The sequence below is a fragment of the Geospiza fortis genome, unplaced genomic scaffold (assembly GCF_000277835.1).
Source record: "Geospiza fortis unplaced genomic scaffold, GeoFor_1.0 scaffold27, whole genome shotgun sequence".
NCBI classification, from domain to species: domain Eukaryota; kingdom Metazoa; phylum Chordata; class Aves; order Passeriformes; family Thraupidae; genus Geospiza; species Geospiza fortis.
In genome coordinates, this window is record NW_005054329.1 from 1,493,059 (window position 1) to 1,512,752 (window position 19,694).

The 19,694-nt window shown below is 42.7% G+C and overlaps 2 protein-coding genes across 2 annotated transcripts in view; both read right to left on the minus strand.

The window, feature by feature from the left end:
• Positions 1–19,694, minus strand: part of RABGAP1 (RAB GTPase activating protein 1) — a 56,198-nt gene that overhangs the window by 11,430 nt on the left and 25,074 nt on the right. The window contains exons 13-17 of the mRNA XM_005421239.3: positions 5,584–5,697; positions 4,791–4,865; positions 2,497–2,622; positions 1,788–1,931; positions 192–233 (exon numbers count right to left, since the gene is read on the minus strand). Coding sequence (XP_005421296.1) covers positions 192–233; positions 1,788–1,931; positions 2,497–2,622; positions 4,791–4,865; positions 5,584–5,697 — 501 coding nt within the window. The remainder of the gene's footprint in view (positions 1–191; positions 234–1,787; positions 1,932–2,496; positions 2,623–4,790; positions 4,866–5,583; positions 5,698–19,694) is intronic.
• Positions 9,485–19,688, minus strand: GPR21 (G protein-coupled receptor 21). Its single transcript, XM_031057355.1, has one exon. The coding sequence runs from the start codon at positions 19,508–19,510 to the stop codon at positions 18,464–18,466; it is 1,047 nt and encodes a 348-aa protein (XP_030913215.1). The 5' UTR covers positions 19,511–19,688; the 3' UTR covers positions 9,485–18,463.

Below are 19,694 nucleotides of genomic sequence, written 5' to 3' on the forward strand. Positions count from 1 at the left end.
TCTATTTCTGCAACCTTCTATTCCACCCCCCAAAAAAAGCACTGTGCTGCACAGGACATGCCAGATTACAGCACATGTGCCACAGGCAGTTGTTAGCTTCTCAAAAACACAACATATTTTTGTAACAGGCATCTTATTTTTTCTATGGTGCATGAAGATGCATAAACCACAGTGTAACACTGTATACTCACTTTTAACAATCCCAGTGCAACGTTGAAGATAACACTTATTCCCTGGAAAGAAAAAATAATGACAAAATAATTTAATTTTTCAGTATTTACAAGCTTGGATAGGAATTTATTTGGTGGGTTTTGTTGTTTAGTTTCTGTGAAAAGGAGAACCAGGATACATGTGTAACCAGGTGCTATATAAATCAAAGACACAAGAACACCTTTGCAAACAACTGGCAAAATATCTTTACTGGAGAGTCATTATAGAGAGCAAAACAATCAACACTGGTTTTACTGCCTCCTTAGCAGTCTGAAACTCTAAAATTATGTTGTGCACTTTATTTCATTTCTTAATGAGTGGTTGGTCAGTTCCAGATAATTTAATTTTCGTACAGCAACTTCTAAAATCACTGATTTAAATGCAGTAATGTATACATCAATGTATTAAATTCTGGTCTTCACAAACTGGGATAATTCATGCAATGAAAAAGAAAGTGACTCACTTTAGGACAGAGTCCCACGGCATCTATTCTGCCTCTGCTCCTTAGAAGAGCTCTATTCTTACTGTCCAATTAAATTAAATACAAACAGTTCTGTAGTCAGGACTAGCTCACACCTTCTTCAGGGGTCCCACTCATAACCATGACACATTGCTCATCTTATTTCAAGATCCTTCTTTTCTTCTTCCCACCAAGTTATTCTTTCACCATTACTTTAAAATTACGAAAAACCCCTTAAAACTTCTCTGTGAGCACATTTACTGTTTATGAAATGAAAATGTGTTTCTAAACAAACAGAATTGATTTTCTCCATACCATCTGCTGCTTTCTATTCCACTGGCACATGGACAAAGCAAGCAGCAGACACAGGGAAAGGGCAAAAACACTGACCAGGAGGTTTGTGAATGCTGAAAGCTTCAGTAAAGGCAGGAAATCAGCCACTTCACAGGAACAAGTGCAGATCCAAGAAGAATGGATGCATGAAGTTACCCAGCAAATCATTAAATAACTCAAGGATGCTTCAGTACAAAATGGGATTTGTTCACTGATGGCAATAAGTGTTGGCTGTAATTACACTGCTTACCCACACATCACTACATGCACTGTTCTATACAGGATTACAGACAACGTCTCAATACAAAGAATTTTGCTCTCTAAATATAAGTTGTGAAATATAGAGAGACTTCAAGTTTTCCAGGAGAAAGAGCTTCAAGCTTGTTAGATTACCAGCATGAGAGTCAGCTGGGTCATTTTATACACAATGGCCTCCATGCAATAATATGATAGGAAAATAAAGTCATCATTGTGTATTACATGACTTCAGAAGAGAGGAGCCCACATATCTGTAAATCAGCTCTCACCAGACTGTACAGAGTCTTCTCACATAGATTCACCAGTGCTAGGGAATAGGAGATTATAACCTTTTATATAGCTATTGATTCTTAATTTGTTTCTTTAAAATGCTGGGAATCTTTATCATTGCAGAAATGTAACACTTCCACATAAAAATATCACATGCCTTGCTCTGAGAGAACAGATAGTAACAAGGGCATGAACCAAGATAGTGACAAACTGTCAAAAGCTGGGAGCTGTGCAAGTCTCCAGTTAGAGCACATACCTCACACAGGAGTAAGTCAATAATATGGAAGACCATGTAGAGAGGGAATTTTGCAGTGAACAGGGTCAGGAACCACTGGGAAGCATACATGTGTGCTTCAAGGCTGATGTCCAGAAAGTGGTTATACAGATCAGGAATGTATTCCTAAAAGTAAAACACACAGAAGCACTGAAAGTTAATTTAGGCTATTTTGGAATTGTAGCTGAAACCCCAAGCTACAGAAGGAAGCTGGGTAGAGTGACCATCAGTGCAGGGTCCTGCATCCAGCAGGTGTGACAGGAACGGGCCTGGGGGCCTCCTAAGGATGCCAAAGGCTTGTCCTGGGCTGGATGCCCAGCAGGAGCCTGGGATCTGCCTCAGCAGGGCCCAGGAGTGGCTGTGCTGACACCAGAGCCACTCCAAAAGTCAGGAACATCTGCCTTCAGCAGCACCACCCTGCTCCTGAGACCCCTGCTACAACACCTGGCATGGTCCTGGCTCTCCACCCTTCCTCACAGCTTGCAAACACCATTCACCCTCCTCACAGCTTACTCACAGCTTACAAACACCACTCACCCTTCCTCACAGCTTACAAACACCATTCACCCTTACTCACAGCTCACAAACACCATTCACCCTTACTCACAGCTCACAAACACCATTCATGCCACAGGAAAAGCCAGGGCTGAACTGCAGGCTCGGCTCTGTTCACCCCCAGGTGAGCCCCCACCTGCATGAGGCGCTCCAGCTGATAGAACTTGCAGTGCAAATCTTCAAAGTTCTGTTTGAAAAGTTCCCTGAGTCCATAATCAAACATGATTTTGACCAGAACACTGAAAGCTTGCTCCTCAGGCATCTGTGAGACAGGAAAGTGGATTTAGCAGCCAGCATTAAAACCTTTCATATCAGGTCATCTGCCTGAACGTCCCTCCCCCCTCTGAGCGAAAGGCTGAACTGCCACTACTTTCTTATCCGGTTTAAATGCAAGCAAGAGTATCACACAAAATGAGGTTTACTGTTGCAAATGGCATTTCAGTGGAATAAACCACCTCTCAATCACTCAAATAGAAATACATCTTCCAGACATGAAGATCAAAGCAGTTCCCCTGCGTCTTTGCTCCAGAACTCATCAGAGTCTGAATCTTACAGATTTTGAGCAGCCTAACCCTTTGTCACCCACATAAAAAAGGCAGAAGCAGTATTACTAAAGGATGTTAAACAGGATCTTTCCCTTATTCTTAACTATATATATTTCCCTTTTTCAATGACATTATTACATTTGATGTTTATTAGATGACATGAATAAGAGAGACCAGTAATTGCTAACAGAAGTTCCACACCTCACAACTCAGCACCAGTTTGGGAAGGTTCAATCTCCCTTTTCTGCCAAAAACTGAAGGAAAACTCAAAGCTCATCAGTGTTTTGACATTTTTCCCTGCCCTTAAAATTCAGTTTTAATATTTCTGTAGAAAAGTCTGACTTCAGGTCAATTGCTGGTTTCTATAAAGAACAGAACATCCATCTCAAGTATTCTATTATTAATCTGCAGATGGAGTTTATTAAAACAGAAAACTTTGCTGAAACATTCCAAACTGGTAGTGAAGGACTCACAGAAACTTAATTTCCTTTTCTGCAACATTTGTTTTTATTATTTATTTTCCCTAGCAGCCACACTCCAAAGGCTGACTTCAAAGAGAATCTTTGAAAAGAAAAGAAACTTATTTGAAATTTAGCTTTTCCTTACATGCATACATTATTCCCAGAAGCTACAAGCACTGTCAAAGAGAGAACTCTGGAATAACACAGGGCTCAGTCATGAGAGTGAATCTCTCTAGGGCAAGGGACCCATGACAATGAGGATCTACAAGCAAGCACATCTGTTCCAGTGAAAGTGTTCAGTTCTCATAGCAGGAAGAGGTGCCCTTCCCTATCTCATTCAGTGAGGAAATAAAGAATTAATTGCTCATCTAGGAAATATTTCAGATTACAGTTACATAGAACTAAAAGGTTCTTATCATTAATCACTTGGCTTTTGTTTCCCAAGAATGGAGTTTACAATCTCCTCTGTATCCTCCCCTGACTTTACAACAGTATGGAAAATCCTCCCCTGAAGGCCAGACTTCCTCTTCCACCAAAACCTGCAGAGAGCTCTTCATGCTCAGCCCTCGATGGCAGAACAGCTGGGGAAAAGAAACCTCAAAGCACTGCTGGGCTCAGGAACTCTGCACTTCCAACTACCCTTGCAACAGAAACACTGACAAGAAGCAGACGTTACTTTGAAACAGAACGGTCTATAAATACACAAATACACATTTGTAATGCTCTTGTATTTCCCAAGCGTGAGTGAATCTAAAACTTTTGCTCCTGAGAACCACAAATCTCTCCCTAGCTTCTGAACACACCAGCAATTAAAGGATATTACACTGATGAGATCACTTCTATCAACAGCAATTAAGTTTAAAAAAGCATAATACAGTTTCTTTTAAAAATATGAAGGTATTATTGTATCCTTCCCTAACCTCTCAAACCAAGAAGCACAAAGAGCTCCAGGACAAGAGCCCACAGGCTGCACAGCCTGCACTGAGACCCAAAGAACTGACATCCCTTCAATGTCCTAAATCCTCCTCTGTGTATACAGGACAAGGCAAACACCATCTGTATTTCTGACTGATTCCAATAAAAACATCTTATAAAAAGCTAAAATCTGACCTTGAAACCATGTAACAAAAACATTTACAGTGTTGTCTTACCCACAAATTCCATGCCTACTACTGCTCCTGAGTGCAAGCCTGAATGGAAGGGGTCCCAGTACAGGAACACAAGGGCACGGACGCTGAGTCCTTACAAACACCACAGCACGTTTGAAACAATGTACTCCTCCCTGCCTAAAATCACTGTATTACTGACCAACATAGAAGTGGATGTGTGCCCTGCAACCCCATTAGCTCAGAAGTCTGTTCTAGACAAGTGGAGCAGCATTTATTCTTAATTCTAAAGCAGCTGAGGGTAAAGGCAGCACTTACATGTAACAGCAGCACAGCAGCCAGGAATGACTGGCCTTGGCAGTAGCCAATCTCTTCATCATACACAGAGTAGGCCTAAAAAAGGAATCAAGACTTTACTGGTACCTGTCTCAAGATAACAAACACAAATAAAACAGAACAATTCATTGAACACAGCTCCATACAATTCCCGTGGATGGAGTGCAGCCATTGTCATTCTAACAAAGGGAAAATCTGTATGACAACCAAACTGGGATACACAGAGGCAGTGGCTGGTTCCAGTAATGCACCAACGTTGCTGCAAGCACTTATCTGAGTGCTTTTATCTCTAAACAGGTCCCACAGGGACATTAGGAAGAGGGAGAAGCCCTAGGAATTCAAAAGAAAGTGCTGGAAGCTTAAACCATTCCAGCTGAGATACCTGAATGCACTGAGCTGTCCATTTTTGCTTATTTCCTCCTTTTAATAATCAGCTTCAGTGCATGCCTATGGCTTTATAACCTCTATGGAGGTACACAGTCATCTCCAGTTACATAATTTGTCCAGCTTGATCCAGGCTGACAGGTCAGGAATGATGTGAAGTCTTTGCACTGAACACTTCAGTGCAGAGAAATCTGGGAGGGCTTTCGGTCTCCTGTGTGCATAACCAGACTCAGCCCAACAGCTACCATGGAGAGGAGCCTGAGCCTGGTGCCAGAGGCTGTCTGCATGACAGACAATGCCAACACATCCCCTTCTTCTCAGCCAGCAGTCACACTGCTGGTGATGCTGAATACAAGTTACCAAAACCAGCCCAGAAGAACTGAAAGAATACCTTGCATATTTTGTACAGGGAGTCCTGGCCATCTCCCCCAGTGTCTTTAAAATAATCATGAGCAGGGAACGTTCGATTGATGTCTCGGGTGATGGCACTGTCTTGTGGAGACTCCTATCAGAAAAAGAAAATAACATGCAAATTAACACACATCAAACGAACATAAACTACAATATGCTAGGATTGAGGCTTGGGAGATTAGCACTGGGTTCTGTGCACTGTTCTAAATTTAACAAGACCCAGTGTACCCCAGCAGAGCTGGCAGCTGCAGATCAGAGCTGGGATAGATTTGGGTACCTCAGCACATCTGGGGAGGTGGCAGAAGGAGCTCACACACACACACCCACCCCATTTGTGCTCCAGGCCAGGGCAGTGCAGATGCAGCCATCCCTCAGAGATTCCTGCATGCCAGCACTGCCCAGGCACACTCCTGGAATCTCACAACTGCAGGAGTAAGCAGCAGCTGTCCAAAATGCTGTCCCTGAGGTTCAGCTTGAGGAACCACTCCTCATCCCCTCAGAACTCCATTAGAGAAAACAGATAGTATGAGCCCTGAGGAGTGTCATACAGGAAAACACGAGGGAATGCAGGGACAGGTCCTGTACGAGCTGGGATTTCAGCATGAGGAAGATGGAACTTTGTTCTCTACATCACCCCAACACCATCAGTTTCAGATGCCTTGGACATTTGGAAAGCTGAACAGTAAAAAAAAAAGGGGTTTAATCTATCAAAAAACCCCATGTTTCTGCTTGACAAATGGAAAAAGGTTAGAAGTAAAAGATGGTAAAAAAGCACACAATGTAATCAGTGTAAGGAACATTCAATACAGCTTGTAGTTTTCTTCACAAAATTATTTTTCAAACAACAACAACAACAACAAAATTACCACAGTGTGCTTCATTTTCAGTGTGCTTCATTTCTCTTCTGATTTTAATCCAAGGTTAATGCTCCTCTCTGGGGCTTAACACAGACATTTCATTAGGAAAGAAAGCATTATGCTGCTATTAGAATCAAGAGCAGATTGTTTTGCAAATTATATCAAAAGTACTGTTCAGCATTCCAATTTGATAATAATTAACTGGTAAAGAGGTCTATCTCATTATAAGGAAATTAGAAACAAGGAAAATCCAATGCTCAATAAATTTTATATAAATAAACCTTTTAAGTCAAAGACAATTATACTAATGGCTGGCTGTTTGCAAGCAGGGAAAGACAAAGCTCAGAAACCATTCTGCAAACTTTCAACGTGTGAACACAGACTTAGTGATAAGTTTCTTACAAGTTTGCAAGACTGAATTCCAGTGAAGTACTCCCAGGAGCACAGGTTGTGGCCACTGCCAGCAGCATCTGTGGTCCTACACAAGTGCCTTTCCTGAGAGTCACCTGTGTTCTGCTGCAATGGCAAAATCATCTCTAATCCACTTGCCTTCTAATCCACTTATTTAACAGCAGAGACAAAAGCATCTGGTTGGAAACTCTTAGGAGAGGATTCTCAAAGGAATCACTCATTATGGCTAAAGAGAACTAATTAGTGGCCTCTCTGGCTTTGCGTGACTTGCTCAGCTCTTGACTCCTGTGCCTCAGCACAATTCCTCAAGCAATCCAATGTGAGTTCCTGCAGCTGAAACACAGCTTGGGAAGAGAAAAATCAACGGAAATGATAAGATTTAAAAAATGTTTTTCAAACCATGGCTTTGAAATCTCCCCATTAGTACAAACTGCTGCAATCCAAGCATTGTGTAACCTTTTCTTTACTCCTATTTTTATACCTTGCTGTGAGAATTGGCTCAATGGGCAATTTCTCATGCTTTCAGGGGACTGGGAACTGAAGGAAACCCTTCTGAACCCACACCCTTCACAAACTGGGATTGAAAAATAGAAAGCTAAGAATGACAGGAAGAAAAAGAAAGTAATAAAGAAAACAGAGTGGAAACCAGCCATGAGAACTGAGGCAAGTGTAGTAAAGATTAAAATTCTCATAACAGTTTGCTGCTCTGAAGGAAAGCAGGAAAATGTAGATGCTCAGACTCAGAATATGCCCTTCTTCCCCTCTTTTATACACTTTAAAATATTAATGGACTTACATTGAAACCTTCCTCTCCAAAATTTAAACAGAAACTACGTGAGTAATTATGGAAACCAGGATACAGTCCAGCTGGGAAAAACCCATTTATTCTGTCAGGCTGCATATAAAAGCATATTGGTTCCCATCTCTTAAACCTGATATATTTAAAAGATATTTTCCATGCATTTTCATGATCTTGCAGGGAGCATCCTAGGATCTGCAAACCGTGTCATGCAGTTACAGCCTTGATCAACATATTCAGACTGAGACTGTGTTACTTTAGAAGTTTTTTCTGTAGCTTAAAGCACAATTAAAGACATGGAAAAGCTGGAGTTCCCTCTTCCTGGGACTGATCTACTTGCAGTTTTCAGCAGCTCCGGTTTATTCCTCCTAATCCACTACATAAACCCAAGAGGATGAAGAAGCTGCAGCAAGGAATTGCTAAAGGACAAGATTTGTAATGAAAAAAATGAAACAAGAAACCTCCAGAGAAGGGAGGAAGCTGCCTGCTGGGAATAGCTCATCACCCAAAGATCAGCTCTGTCACACCAGACTCCTGGAGAAAATCCCCTGGGGTATAAAACAGCCCTGACCTGGACCCAGGCTGGCTTCAGAACCACTACCAAAACGGAGAAATTCAAGGGGACCAAACTTCGAATTCCCCCTGCCCCAACCCCAGAATGATTCCAACTGTGGAATTTTGCTCACTGCTGAGTTATCTGACACACCCACCACCAGCCCAAACTGTGCCTGACTCTCACTCTTGCCACATCCATTTCCACATTCCAGTTACTCCTTAGGAGGGTCCCAGTGACTGCAAGAATTCTGCCACATGGTCAGAGATTACTGTGGGAAGGGTCTGGAGTCTCAGGCCACCGCTGGAATTTTCCTTGCTCTGCCAGGGTGGGAGCAGCACGTGGTGTGTTGCTGCAAGGCATGGACAAGCCACCCTGGAGTGCACCAAGCCAGGGACAGATTCCAGCAGATCCAACATGCAGAGAGAGCCAAAATTCTGTGCAGCTTTCATGGGCAGCAGCAGGGGTAATATTACACGATGGGGATAAGTTATTTTGAGCAGATCTGTACATTTTAAGTACATTCAAATACATTAAATGGTCTTTTGAAGCTATTTTCAGTTAGCAGGATCCTGTGCCACCAGGTCTATCTTGCAGGCTCATGGCATTCCCAAATTACTTTTATTAAGCAATATTTACATTCATTTTTACACAGAGTGCACTTCCTACATTTGTTTTTGTCCAAACCACTGGAGAAGGTTTTGGTAGGAGGAATTACACCTGTTACTGAGACCTCAAGGAAGTGACACAAACCACAGTTTCAGAGTAATGTACTTGTTAACTTCCCACAAGGAATGCTGCCTGCAGAAGGTGTTACCTGGAGTCAGCATCGCCCAGAACATTCACAGATCAAAAGTATTTGTAGAAAAAACCTGAATAATTTAGACAAATTTGGACTGGTTAGACACTGCAATTGGATACAATAGTGCATTGATACAGCATAGTTTCAGGCCAAATATGGCAATATAGTGCAATTCTAAAAATAAAAGTGAATCCCTTGTGATATCCAGCCCTTTCGCTCTGTTCGTTTCCTTTTAGGGCTCAAGTTTCCCACAGGAAAATCAAAGCGAGGAGTTTGGCTCCGGTGCCCTGCAGCATGTATGGATAAAGCACAAACACCAAGCAGGCTGGAAGCTTCTCCTGCCCCTGCACTCCCTCCAAGACTATTTAGAGCAATGGAGATAAGGGGAAAAGCCCCACCCAGTGCCAAGGAACACACCTTTAGCAGCACAGGAACAGAAAAGTCACCTGAGACAAGCCGTGAAAACATGTGACATTATCATTTATTTCTTAAATGTATTTATGATCCATTCAGACCTTTCAAATAAAGTGTACAAGTGCATTTCAGAATAAAAAACTACACTCTTCACACAGCTCTGTAGAACACTACATTTCATCAAGAAACTTGAAGCAAAAACTTCCTATTAAACCACCCATGCATCCTTTGGCTACAATAATATCACTGATCAACAAGTACTGCTAGTTAATTCCGAGTTTCCCTTTAAAGAGAAGGAGCACCCTAAAATATGCCACCCCTTCCAGAGACCTCTCTTTAAAGAGAGAATATTAAATAAATTAGCTAGGCTTTTAGGCAAAACAGTAAGGCTACTTAGTACTGTTGATGCATGATCCATATATTTGGAGAACAGGCAATCCCAGGCTATGTGAAATGCGTCAACAGCCCTTGAAATTTTAGTAGTATCAAGATTACATCAATCCAGAACAAATGGCAGACAAAAATGTAACCAGTGGAACAATCATTGAAAAATGTGCAGTTTCTGGTAGGATGGGAAGTGCTGATAACAGATTCAGAAAAGTGTTTATAAAATCCGCTAAGAACCACATTGACATTCTTAAAATTACATATTGTACAAAGCCCTAAACTCTGTGAGTGTACAACCACTGCCCTGTTAAACTGCTTGTTTGGGGATACATACACACACATGTAAAACACACAGATATACTCATTGGAAAGCAATCAATTTAGCAGGTCAGTGACTGTACAACTGCACAGCACACAAATATATATATGTATGTACATCTACAGCAAAAAGGAAACAAGCCAAGAGATGTATGACACAGCTGGGGTACACACCATCTCAAAAGGGAATAATACATTTCTTGGAGTTTTAATAGCTCTTAGCAAAATTACCTCTCGGAAATAACAATGCAAAGATTCAGAATCAGATATTTACATGCTTCCGATTTATCTAATTCCATTTAATAATTAAAAATATCCAAGTATTATTTTAAGTCAGTAACATTTGTCATTTTTGGCTCAACTGTAGTTTTTCTTATTATTAGTCTTAGTTGAAAAATCAGCTACAGAAATGTCTATCAAAACCATGGGGCAGAAGAACCCCTCTCCCCTGTACTTCAACAACAGCTCTGAGTTGGCACAAAACAGGTAATTCTGGAGCCCCAGCATAACTCTCCCTCAGCTGCCTCGTGCATGAGAACACCCTTCCCTTGTCTGAGGCAGAGCAGACCCAGCAGAGCCAAGGAGCATCGAGGAACCCCCCCAGACAGTCCCCACTGTGTCAGAACTAAACCAGAATCAGAGTCTTGAGGGTCAGCCTGCCTCTGATTCACCTGTCTGCTTTTCTAATCTGCTTTGGGGCAGCCTTCCCCACAGCTCTTCCTACCAGGGGCTCCACACTCACAGCTCTTTCTCATCTTTTAATACAAAACGATTTCCAGCATTAAAAGGTGCACAAAGTTCTTACAAACACACACATACACATTCTCACCTATGATTTCATCTACTCTTGACCTTTTCACTGATATTCAGGAAAAAACTATCAGTTGGAACACTGCTTGTGTAAGGAGCTGGATTGTCTCCCAAACAAAACTCCTTAAAACAACCTCTGACAATGTCAGATCTCCACAGGACACACCAGAATAAGCCCACTGGTGGCTTCTGCTGTACCAGGTACTGTGAAAGGTGCAAGGAGACAGGAGGGACACAGGGAAAAACGAGCATCACAGAGCCATGGAATGGTTTGGGTTGGAATGGACCTTAAAGTCCATCCAATGCCACCCCTGCCATGGCAGGGACACCTTCCACTCTCCCAGGTTGCTCCAAGCCCTGTCCAGCCTGGCCTTGGGCACTGCCAGGGATCCAGGGGCAGCCACAACCTCTCTGGACAACAGAGAGGCTTTAAAGTAAGATCACTCCACTGCATTTCATTCAGCAAAGCAACCTAAAAGCACATGCACGCACAGCCTCCCATGCTCGTGGTTTAATTGTAAACAGCATGTGAAAAAAACGATTTAAAAAGGTACGAATACAATTCTGAAATCCCTGAAGAAAAGACATACCCACGAGTATTAAGAACAGTAAAAAAGCTCATCATTAGCAATTGCAAACGTGTTTCCATCCTGTTGCATTCATTAGAGGAATACAAAATTGAATCTAGTGTTTACATGCTAGAATTACAATAGAAACTAGATTTCAAAGGTTACATATGGAGAGAAATGTATCAGCATAGGAACTTGCAAAAGACTGTGCTGTACGGCATTTCTAAAGACATGAGTCTGTCAAGACAATACAACGATTGCAAATCCTTTCAGACAGTTCAAAAGCGTGGCTGGAGGTAATGCTGCTTTCTGTTCTCTGAAAGGATTAACTGCACCAGTATTTTTAGTAGGTTTTAATGACAATTTAACCTCAAGAAATACCTAACCCCTCAAAAACCGAGTTGATCAGAAACATACAGGTACCTTACAGCCCTCAGGTTTTATTTCTTTGTACACTAAACATCAATTCATTCGACAGCATCTACAGAAAACGTTTTAAAAAATGTTTTTATGAAATACTTCTCATATTCAGTAATGCTAATATTTAAAAATACTTCACAGTGTGGTACTAATGTAACTTCATAAAACAAGCAACTTGAGTTCGCTAAAGCTCAAAGCCTTACATTATATTAAAATAGTCCAAAGATCCCACACACACACAGAATCACTAGCACTATAAATATACTTAAGCCACTTTAGTGCAAAGTCTGGTTTTGCTTCCCCTGACAAATCCCTCTATATTCCTGCCAGCATATTAAAACGTCATCCTTTACTAATCTAATTATTGATTTTCAAGGATTCATTTACAGCTGAAATCCCAGAAGAACTTTTTTCAATTTACCATAAAAGTAATGACTTGGTTTATTAAGCATTTGATTGCTTGGTTCACGTGGTCTGTGTGACACTGAAAATGACTCGCATATGCACAGCAAGATTTGAGTTCATCTTTATGAGGAGCCACTTGAATTTATTTCACCTTTTAATGGAAGGATCTCCAGTAATGACCATCAGAAAGAAGCCAAAGCTTTGAATTACAAAATTGCTGTCCTCATCTTACAAATTCATAAATGGAAGTCAGAACAGAGAGTCAGGACTGCTCTGTCCCAGCCCCCTGGGCTGCAGCTCAGGCCTCACATCCAGGCAGGGGGAGCCTTCCCCAATCCCCTCCTTCCAAACATGGGTGTCTCTCTAAAGCCCTACTCTAAACATCATCTAATGCAATGTGCATCCACTCAGCACTTCCTACAACCTCTCAGACAATAAAGCTGCTGGTTACCAACCCACCAACAGGTCTGTCCCACAGGGACCTGCTGCCTCTTGGGCTCTCCTGGAGCAGAGCCTGCACATCCTGTGATCAGCTCAGGGAAGCTGCCTCCATAAACAAACATTTCACCTGTCTAGAAAGCAATGTCACAGGGAAAAAAACTGACAAGCTGACCAAACAAAGTATATCCCATCAGATTAACTCCCTGTCCTGGAACACCTCAGACAGGCAACAGTGACAGGGACTGACATGACCTGAGCTCAAATGAGGAGCTGATCATCACCTCAGGTCTGCAGGGAATCCTTTGGGCTGGGTGTGGGGGACCTCAGGCTCAGAGGAGCTGCCTCCAGGGAGCAGCAAAGCCAAAGCAAGAAGGTTGAACTCCATATTTAAAAGTGTGCATTGTAAAGAAAATGACTCACATTAAATACCCCATTGTTCTGACCCATCTCCAGCACGTTTCCTCTCTTTGTTCCCATCAGCCACAACTTTCAGACTTTCAGTTTCTTTCTCTGAACACAACAGCACCTGGTCCTACACTTGCTAAATTTAAAATCTGAAGACCTATCCCCTCCCAAAACCATAACTTTATTAAATGTCTTTGCTTATGTGCAGAAACTTCTTTCGAAGCAGTACCTCTGCAAAGCACAGACAATAATGGAAATACCAACTGGAAGTAAGACATCAGCTCAGAAGGCAGGAGAACACATTTCTCTGCAGTGAAAATGGGTGGGACATTCTCCCACCACCCCAAGAGGGGCTGTTTGCTTTGATGGAGACATTTGTAAAACCTGACCAGCTGCAGCCACCCCAGCTCTGGCCTGACCACAGCCCCATACACACAACAGCACTCACTGTATAGGGAATACTTAAGATAACATTTGGATAAACTTGGATTAAAATCTGAGTTTTATCTTGAATGACGCCAGGGGAAGGATGTGCTGTATTCCACAAAGTTATGGAAGGGAAGAAGAAGCTTTTCTAAACCAAACAACAAAATAAGGGCCAAGTCAGGCAAAAGTTTCAGCAGGTGCTTCAAAAACTCAGAACCAAACATGTGCTAAAACAACAACAAAAAAGCCTTCCAAAACCTCCACCTCCTATTATTAAATCATCTAAAATAGATTAATTGGAAAATTTTTAGAAGGGTCTTTTGTTTGTACAGTCTGAAGGCAGATTCATGTGCTCACACACTGGTTCCTAAGAAATATTTTTTAAAGCACCAACCTCACTTAGAAGTTCTGTCAACTTCAGACCCTGATGTGAAGTAAGATCAGACTGAAATTTCAGACTTCCTGACTCATGGAGTTACTGCCTTGATAATCACAGCACTTGGGAACACCATGATAAATAGCAAAAAATCTCCATGTTAAATTTGCACAATGAATGTTTCCCTCTCATATCACATCCAGGCCTTGGAAGTGTCTTTTTTCAGAAGAGACAAACTGAAATTTAGGGTTCTCACACATAAAGTGTTTATATGAGAGGGAGGGAACAATGCCATTGGGAATTCTCTGTCTCCTGCAATTCTCTGTGCCTCAGTACTTTGTACCCTTCTTCCTGTCAAAGACTGGTGACAAATATCCAAAACTGCCCCTTGGCACTCTGACACTGAGCCATGTCAGAATTCCAAGTAGTAGAAACGTATTTCTGAGTGATAAAAAGCCTAAAAACAAACTCCCCAAAAACAAATAAAGACTGTAGAAACTGGTAACATTTAATAAAAAAATTAACAGTAGATAATAGCAAAACTTTTGTTTGACACAGAAGATTTCTGCTGAGTTTAAAAATACTATCCCTTGATTGAGATAATAAAAAAATAATATTTCACAGCTATTTTCCCAGTATATTTGGAAAATGACAACATAATCACAACCTAAACTTCCAGTAATCTTAAAAAAAATAAAAAAGGACTTCTACATGAAGCAAATTACCATCTTCTGAGAAGCTGTGAGTATAGAAATCCTTCCCATGGCACTAAAAAAAGCCACTGAATTGCATCTTGCAAATTGAACCTTCCAGCAGCTTAATTTGAAAGTGAGGCAGATAACTCTAATAAAAAATAAATTTATAGTCTGAGATGGAAGTTCAAAATTAGTTCATTTAATCACATCACAGCCCCATTTTTATGAAGATGCAATTTGATTTCTGTCCTCTCCTCAGTGTGGCATTCATCTGTGCAATGCTCTCACCACTGATTTCCAAAGCACCCAGACACAAACAGAGCCAGAGGTGGATTCATTTCAGATGTGGAGGATGAAAATGATACAGCTGGAAAATTTGCTGCCTGACCATTCCTAGCAAGGACCCCTGTGCCTGTGTTGGGTGCATGACAAAAGGTGTTCAATGCTCTGCTGAGAAACAAAGTCATGTTTGTCAAAATTATTTTTCCCACCATTGGCACAGTGAACAGAATTCATCCCCTGCAATTTCACTGAAGACAACAGACCCAAATGCTATAAATATTTAAAACACCTAAACACATACTACACATACTACATCAATGTTAAATTAAGAGGCAAAAAAGGTAATTTAAATTTTTAAAATATCAATAAATTAACAGAGACAAAAAGAGAAATATTTGACACTAAAACCAAGCTAATGAGGCAACACTAAAAGTGTCTGTACAGTAGATGAAACTTGAATGCATCAATTGGCTGCAACTCCTCTTCATCCTTATCTCTTGGAGACTTCCAGATTCTGATTTTCACCTCTTAGAGGAAATGTCTGAGCTGAGGAAGACTTGGAGATGAGTAAGGCAACTGAAAACAGCCTGGCTGTCAGGAATGTTAGAACTGAACCTTTGCTGCAAAGCAGCAACAGCTGCAAGAATGCATCTGCATCTGGATCAGCCACCGTGCTCCAAGTGCAATTCCAGGCTCAGGGCTGAAGGAGCAACTGCTTCAGCTCCAGTTAAATCTCTATGCCATGATTTAGACCCCTCACCGCTTTCAAAAACTTTCAAACTTTTCAAAAACTAGCACACAATGCTCCTATTTAAACCCTCTATTTAGCCATTAAAAACTCTAAAAGCAACAATCTTTGCTTTGCAGCTTCCCCTTAAACCCAAAACTGCCATTTCGAGGGTTTTAGGCCCCAGCAGATTCTTCTCTTCTATTAAGCTCAATCAAATGCTATTTCAGTGATACACTGCATCATTTCAAAGACTTGGAAATGTTAGATAAGGTGAAGAGTCAGAGAAAGGCTACGGGGAGTTTACCTGAGAGGCTGTTCCAAAAATACCACACACACACTTTGATATTAGTGACTAAAGCCCTTGAGTTGCTCCCCAAAGCCCACCTTTGCCATCACACCCACAGAGCACTCGAGACAATCAGCCAGGAGGTGCAGGAGCTTATTATCCCACTTCTTTCCCCACTGCAGGTCTGTGCTCCCCACCATGGCTGTCTGTGTCTAACCCAAATTCCCACTGCAGGGCTCTGCCCAGCAAAGCCCCAGGTGCGTCTGCCAGGAGCCAGCACAGCCCCTCTGCTCCTCACTACAGACTGCAAGAAATGGTGGCGTGAAGGCAGCAGGGTTTAGACAACCTGTGCTCTTAAAATTTCAGATGAACTGAAGAGGATGTTTATCTTGAGAGCTTTGGACTGACTATGGATGAAATAGCTGGAAGCTGATCAAGATGCCACTTAAGTGCTTTGCCCCAGGGCCCTCCAACAGAAGGAGGCAGCAGTAGCAGGGGGCTCTGCCCCATTCCCCCCTGAACAGGTACACACACATCCAGGAGAGGAACTCAAGTGTACCAGCACTGAGTGCTGACAAATACATGCCATGCCAGGAATGCTTCATCCTGCTGCTCTCTCTCTCCTTCCCCATTTCCTCACTGGCAGCCCCACAAGACTGTACTGGAGCAAATGTGGATGGGCAGCAGGGCCGGGCTGTAGCAATCGTGGCATGTGATGGGGCAGAGACAAGCTGCTATCCCCCAGGGCAAGGCAAGAGAGAGGAGAGGCCAGGGCTCACAGCACACCAGAGAGGAGGGGGGAGTTTGCAGGAGGGACAGGGCAGAGTATTAAAAATACGATCTTGATCTAGAACAACACAGACTTGAAACGATTTAACAAAAACAAAGCCTTCCTTTTGGCCAAGAGAATTACCCCAATTCTAAAAATATCACATTATTTTCCCTTTTTTTCATTCCCACTGTGACTAAGAGCACACCAGCTGTACCAGAGGAGCTCAGGGAATTCCCCACTCAGCAGCCCAAGGCAGTGACGGGAAGCACAAGGAGAGGCACAGAGGGCAGATGGTTGGGGGCACAACCTCCTCTCAGAGCAGGAGAGACAGAGGGACAGCCCTGCACCAGGGACACTGCAATCCACCACTACAGGAATACTTGCTTCACTTTCATTTCCAAAATGGCATAGTAAAAAGACAAGGATATTCTTTAGGAAAAACTCAACAATTTGAGGGCCGTTCTGCCTTCTTAACAGCATGACAGTACTCAAAACATTTAATCTAGGCTAGCTTGAACAAGCTGTGGTCAATGAGATTTGGTTCCTCAGATACTGCCTTTGTCTGACCAGTTAGATATGCTTTTGCCAGCAGGATTTAGCTCCTGCTATATTTGAACCATCTTTAATCCCATGAAGGCTAAAGAAAAATGTCTCTGATTTAGCTCTGTGCACTTATGAATAACTCAAATACTACAGTTAAATTTACAACATAGTTCCCTTAGCTGTTTAGAAGACAATTGTTTTCTTTCCTTTCCCCTTAAGTTCCAGTATGTAAAATATCAGAAGAATTTAGATTAAAAAAAAAAAAAAGGGGACATGTTATTTTTAAAGTTGTTCTTGAGAAAATTTCCACATACAAACCCGTGGCATTTCTCCACTGGTTTGAGAACAATTTTCACATGTTGGCATCATCCTTGAGTGGCTGCCACAATTCTGGTATCATAAAGCAACACGTATTTTCTCTTAGCTTATCAAAACACATTTTATTTAACTGCTAAATTTGGTCTGATCCAAGTTTTTCTTCTTACTTCACAACAAACAGGAAAACGCAGATGCCGCATTCAGATCCAAACATGCATCCTACCAGGGAAACGGGGCACGGGAGCCAGATCAGCCCTAGGAGTGAGACTGCCCAGACCACATCGCTGCACCCACGGCTCATTAACAGAGTTCACACTGAAATGTTCACATTGTTCACTCCTGTTCTACAAGTCCTGTCTAGGTAGCACTGAAAAACAAATTGTTTGGCCCCTTCTGTTCTGACGCTGGAACATTGTGTCAATATACTTTGGCATATATTAAAAAAATCCCTGTAATATACCATAGACTGTGACATTTCCACTTCAGATCTATCATTTACATGTGAAGCACGAATCTCCAAAGAACCCAGTAAAGCTGTAAGAAAGACTACATTTTGCCGAAGCTCTCAGACACCCACTCCATTCAGTCACACCAGCTGGAGAGGTAAGTGTCAAGATACAGCTTTATTCTTTAAAATGAATGTGGAGGTGAAACTCCACAGCCTCCTCCACAGCAATCATTTTTTAAAGCGAAACCACAACGCTATGTGCTCCGGATCCTTCTATGTCAGCAGCATTTCTCAGAAACCTTTTTGCAAATCTGGGTATCTTAAAATCGGATCTAAGTTATTTTGCAATCTATGCAATTGTCCCTGCACTTCCCAGTCCAGCTGATGGGCGTCCTAGACATGACATCCATTGGAAGATCTTTTGCTCCTAGAGGTAGAGGAGTCCTTAGCTACCCTCTGTCTAGCACAGGAGGCACAGATGGCCCCCGAGAGACGCTTCAGCCCCTTCTGAAAGACACTGTTGGAGAGACTGTAAATGACACAGTTGCAGAAACTGTTGCTAATGGCAAGCCAAGTGGTCAAGAAGGACGCGACGCGGTTACTGTAGACGTTGGAGCTCTCCAGCAGGAAATAGATGATGTAGGGCAACCAGAGGATGTAGAAGACACTGGTGATGCGGAAGAGGACCATGGCATAGCGCTTGTCCGGGCAGGGCTGGGCCTCGCCAGCCTCCCCGTCCTGCGAGCTGAAGCGCACGCGCCGCTCGTTGATCTCCTTGGTGTGCTGCTGGCAGATGCGGAAGATGTTGAAGTAGGTGAAGCAGACGATGAAAGCGGCCGGGGCATAGAGCATCACCACAATGAAGAGGGTGAAATAGGGGTCGGTGTTCCAGGAGTTGGCGCACCACTGGAACACATCCCCGTGATATCCAGGCTTTCCCCAGTGAAAGGAGGGCAAGAAGACCAGGCAGGAGTAGAGCCAAATGGTCAAGATGCAGATCCGCAGCCTCCATGGGGTAACCAGAGTGTTGTAGGTCAGGGGCTTCGTGATGGCGATGTATCTGTCGATGCTGATGCAGGCCAGGGAGGCCATGGAGGCGCTCTTCAGCACTGATACCACATAACCAAAGATTTGGCAAACCAAGGACTCACTTAAAACAATAGGATAGTGCAGCAGAGACAAAGAAGGCACCAGACAGCTCACGCCCACCAGGAGGTCAGCATACGCCATAGTCTGGATGAAGTAGCTGGTGGTGTGGTGGTTCAGCAGAGGTGCACAGTGAAAGACAAATATCACAATAATGTTGCCCGAAATAATCAGCACCATGAGGAACACAATAATAACCACTTCCAGGAGGCAAAAATTGATGGTCTCCAAATAGCTAATGGCCAGGAGGCAGAAGGGTCGGCCACTCTGGTTGCCAACCAAAGAGGAGTTCATCTTGAGCACTGCAGTGATCTCTCTACTTCATGCTCCTGCCTGCTGCCTGCAGCCACTCCAGGCAGCTGCTGTCATTGCGGCTGGTGCTGTGTGTGCAGCAATGTCAAAACCGGAGCTCCGGTCCCCAGGGCTGCTCCAGATGCTGCTGCTGTGCATTGTCTGCAGCACAATTCCCCTTTAAATC

Coding starts and splice junctions, on each gene's coding strand:
- GPR21 (XM_031057355.1), bottom strand. CDS start 19,510: ATGAACTCCTCTTTGGTTGGCAACCAGAGTGGCCGACCCTTCTGCCTC.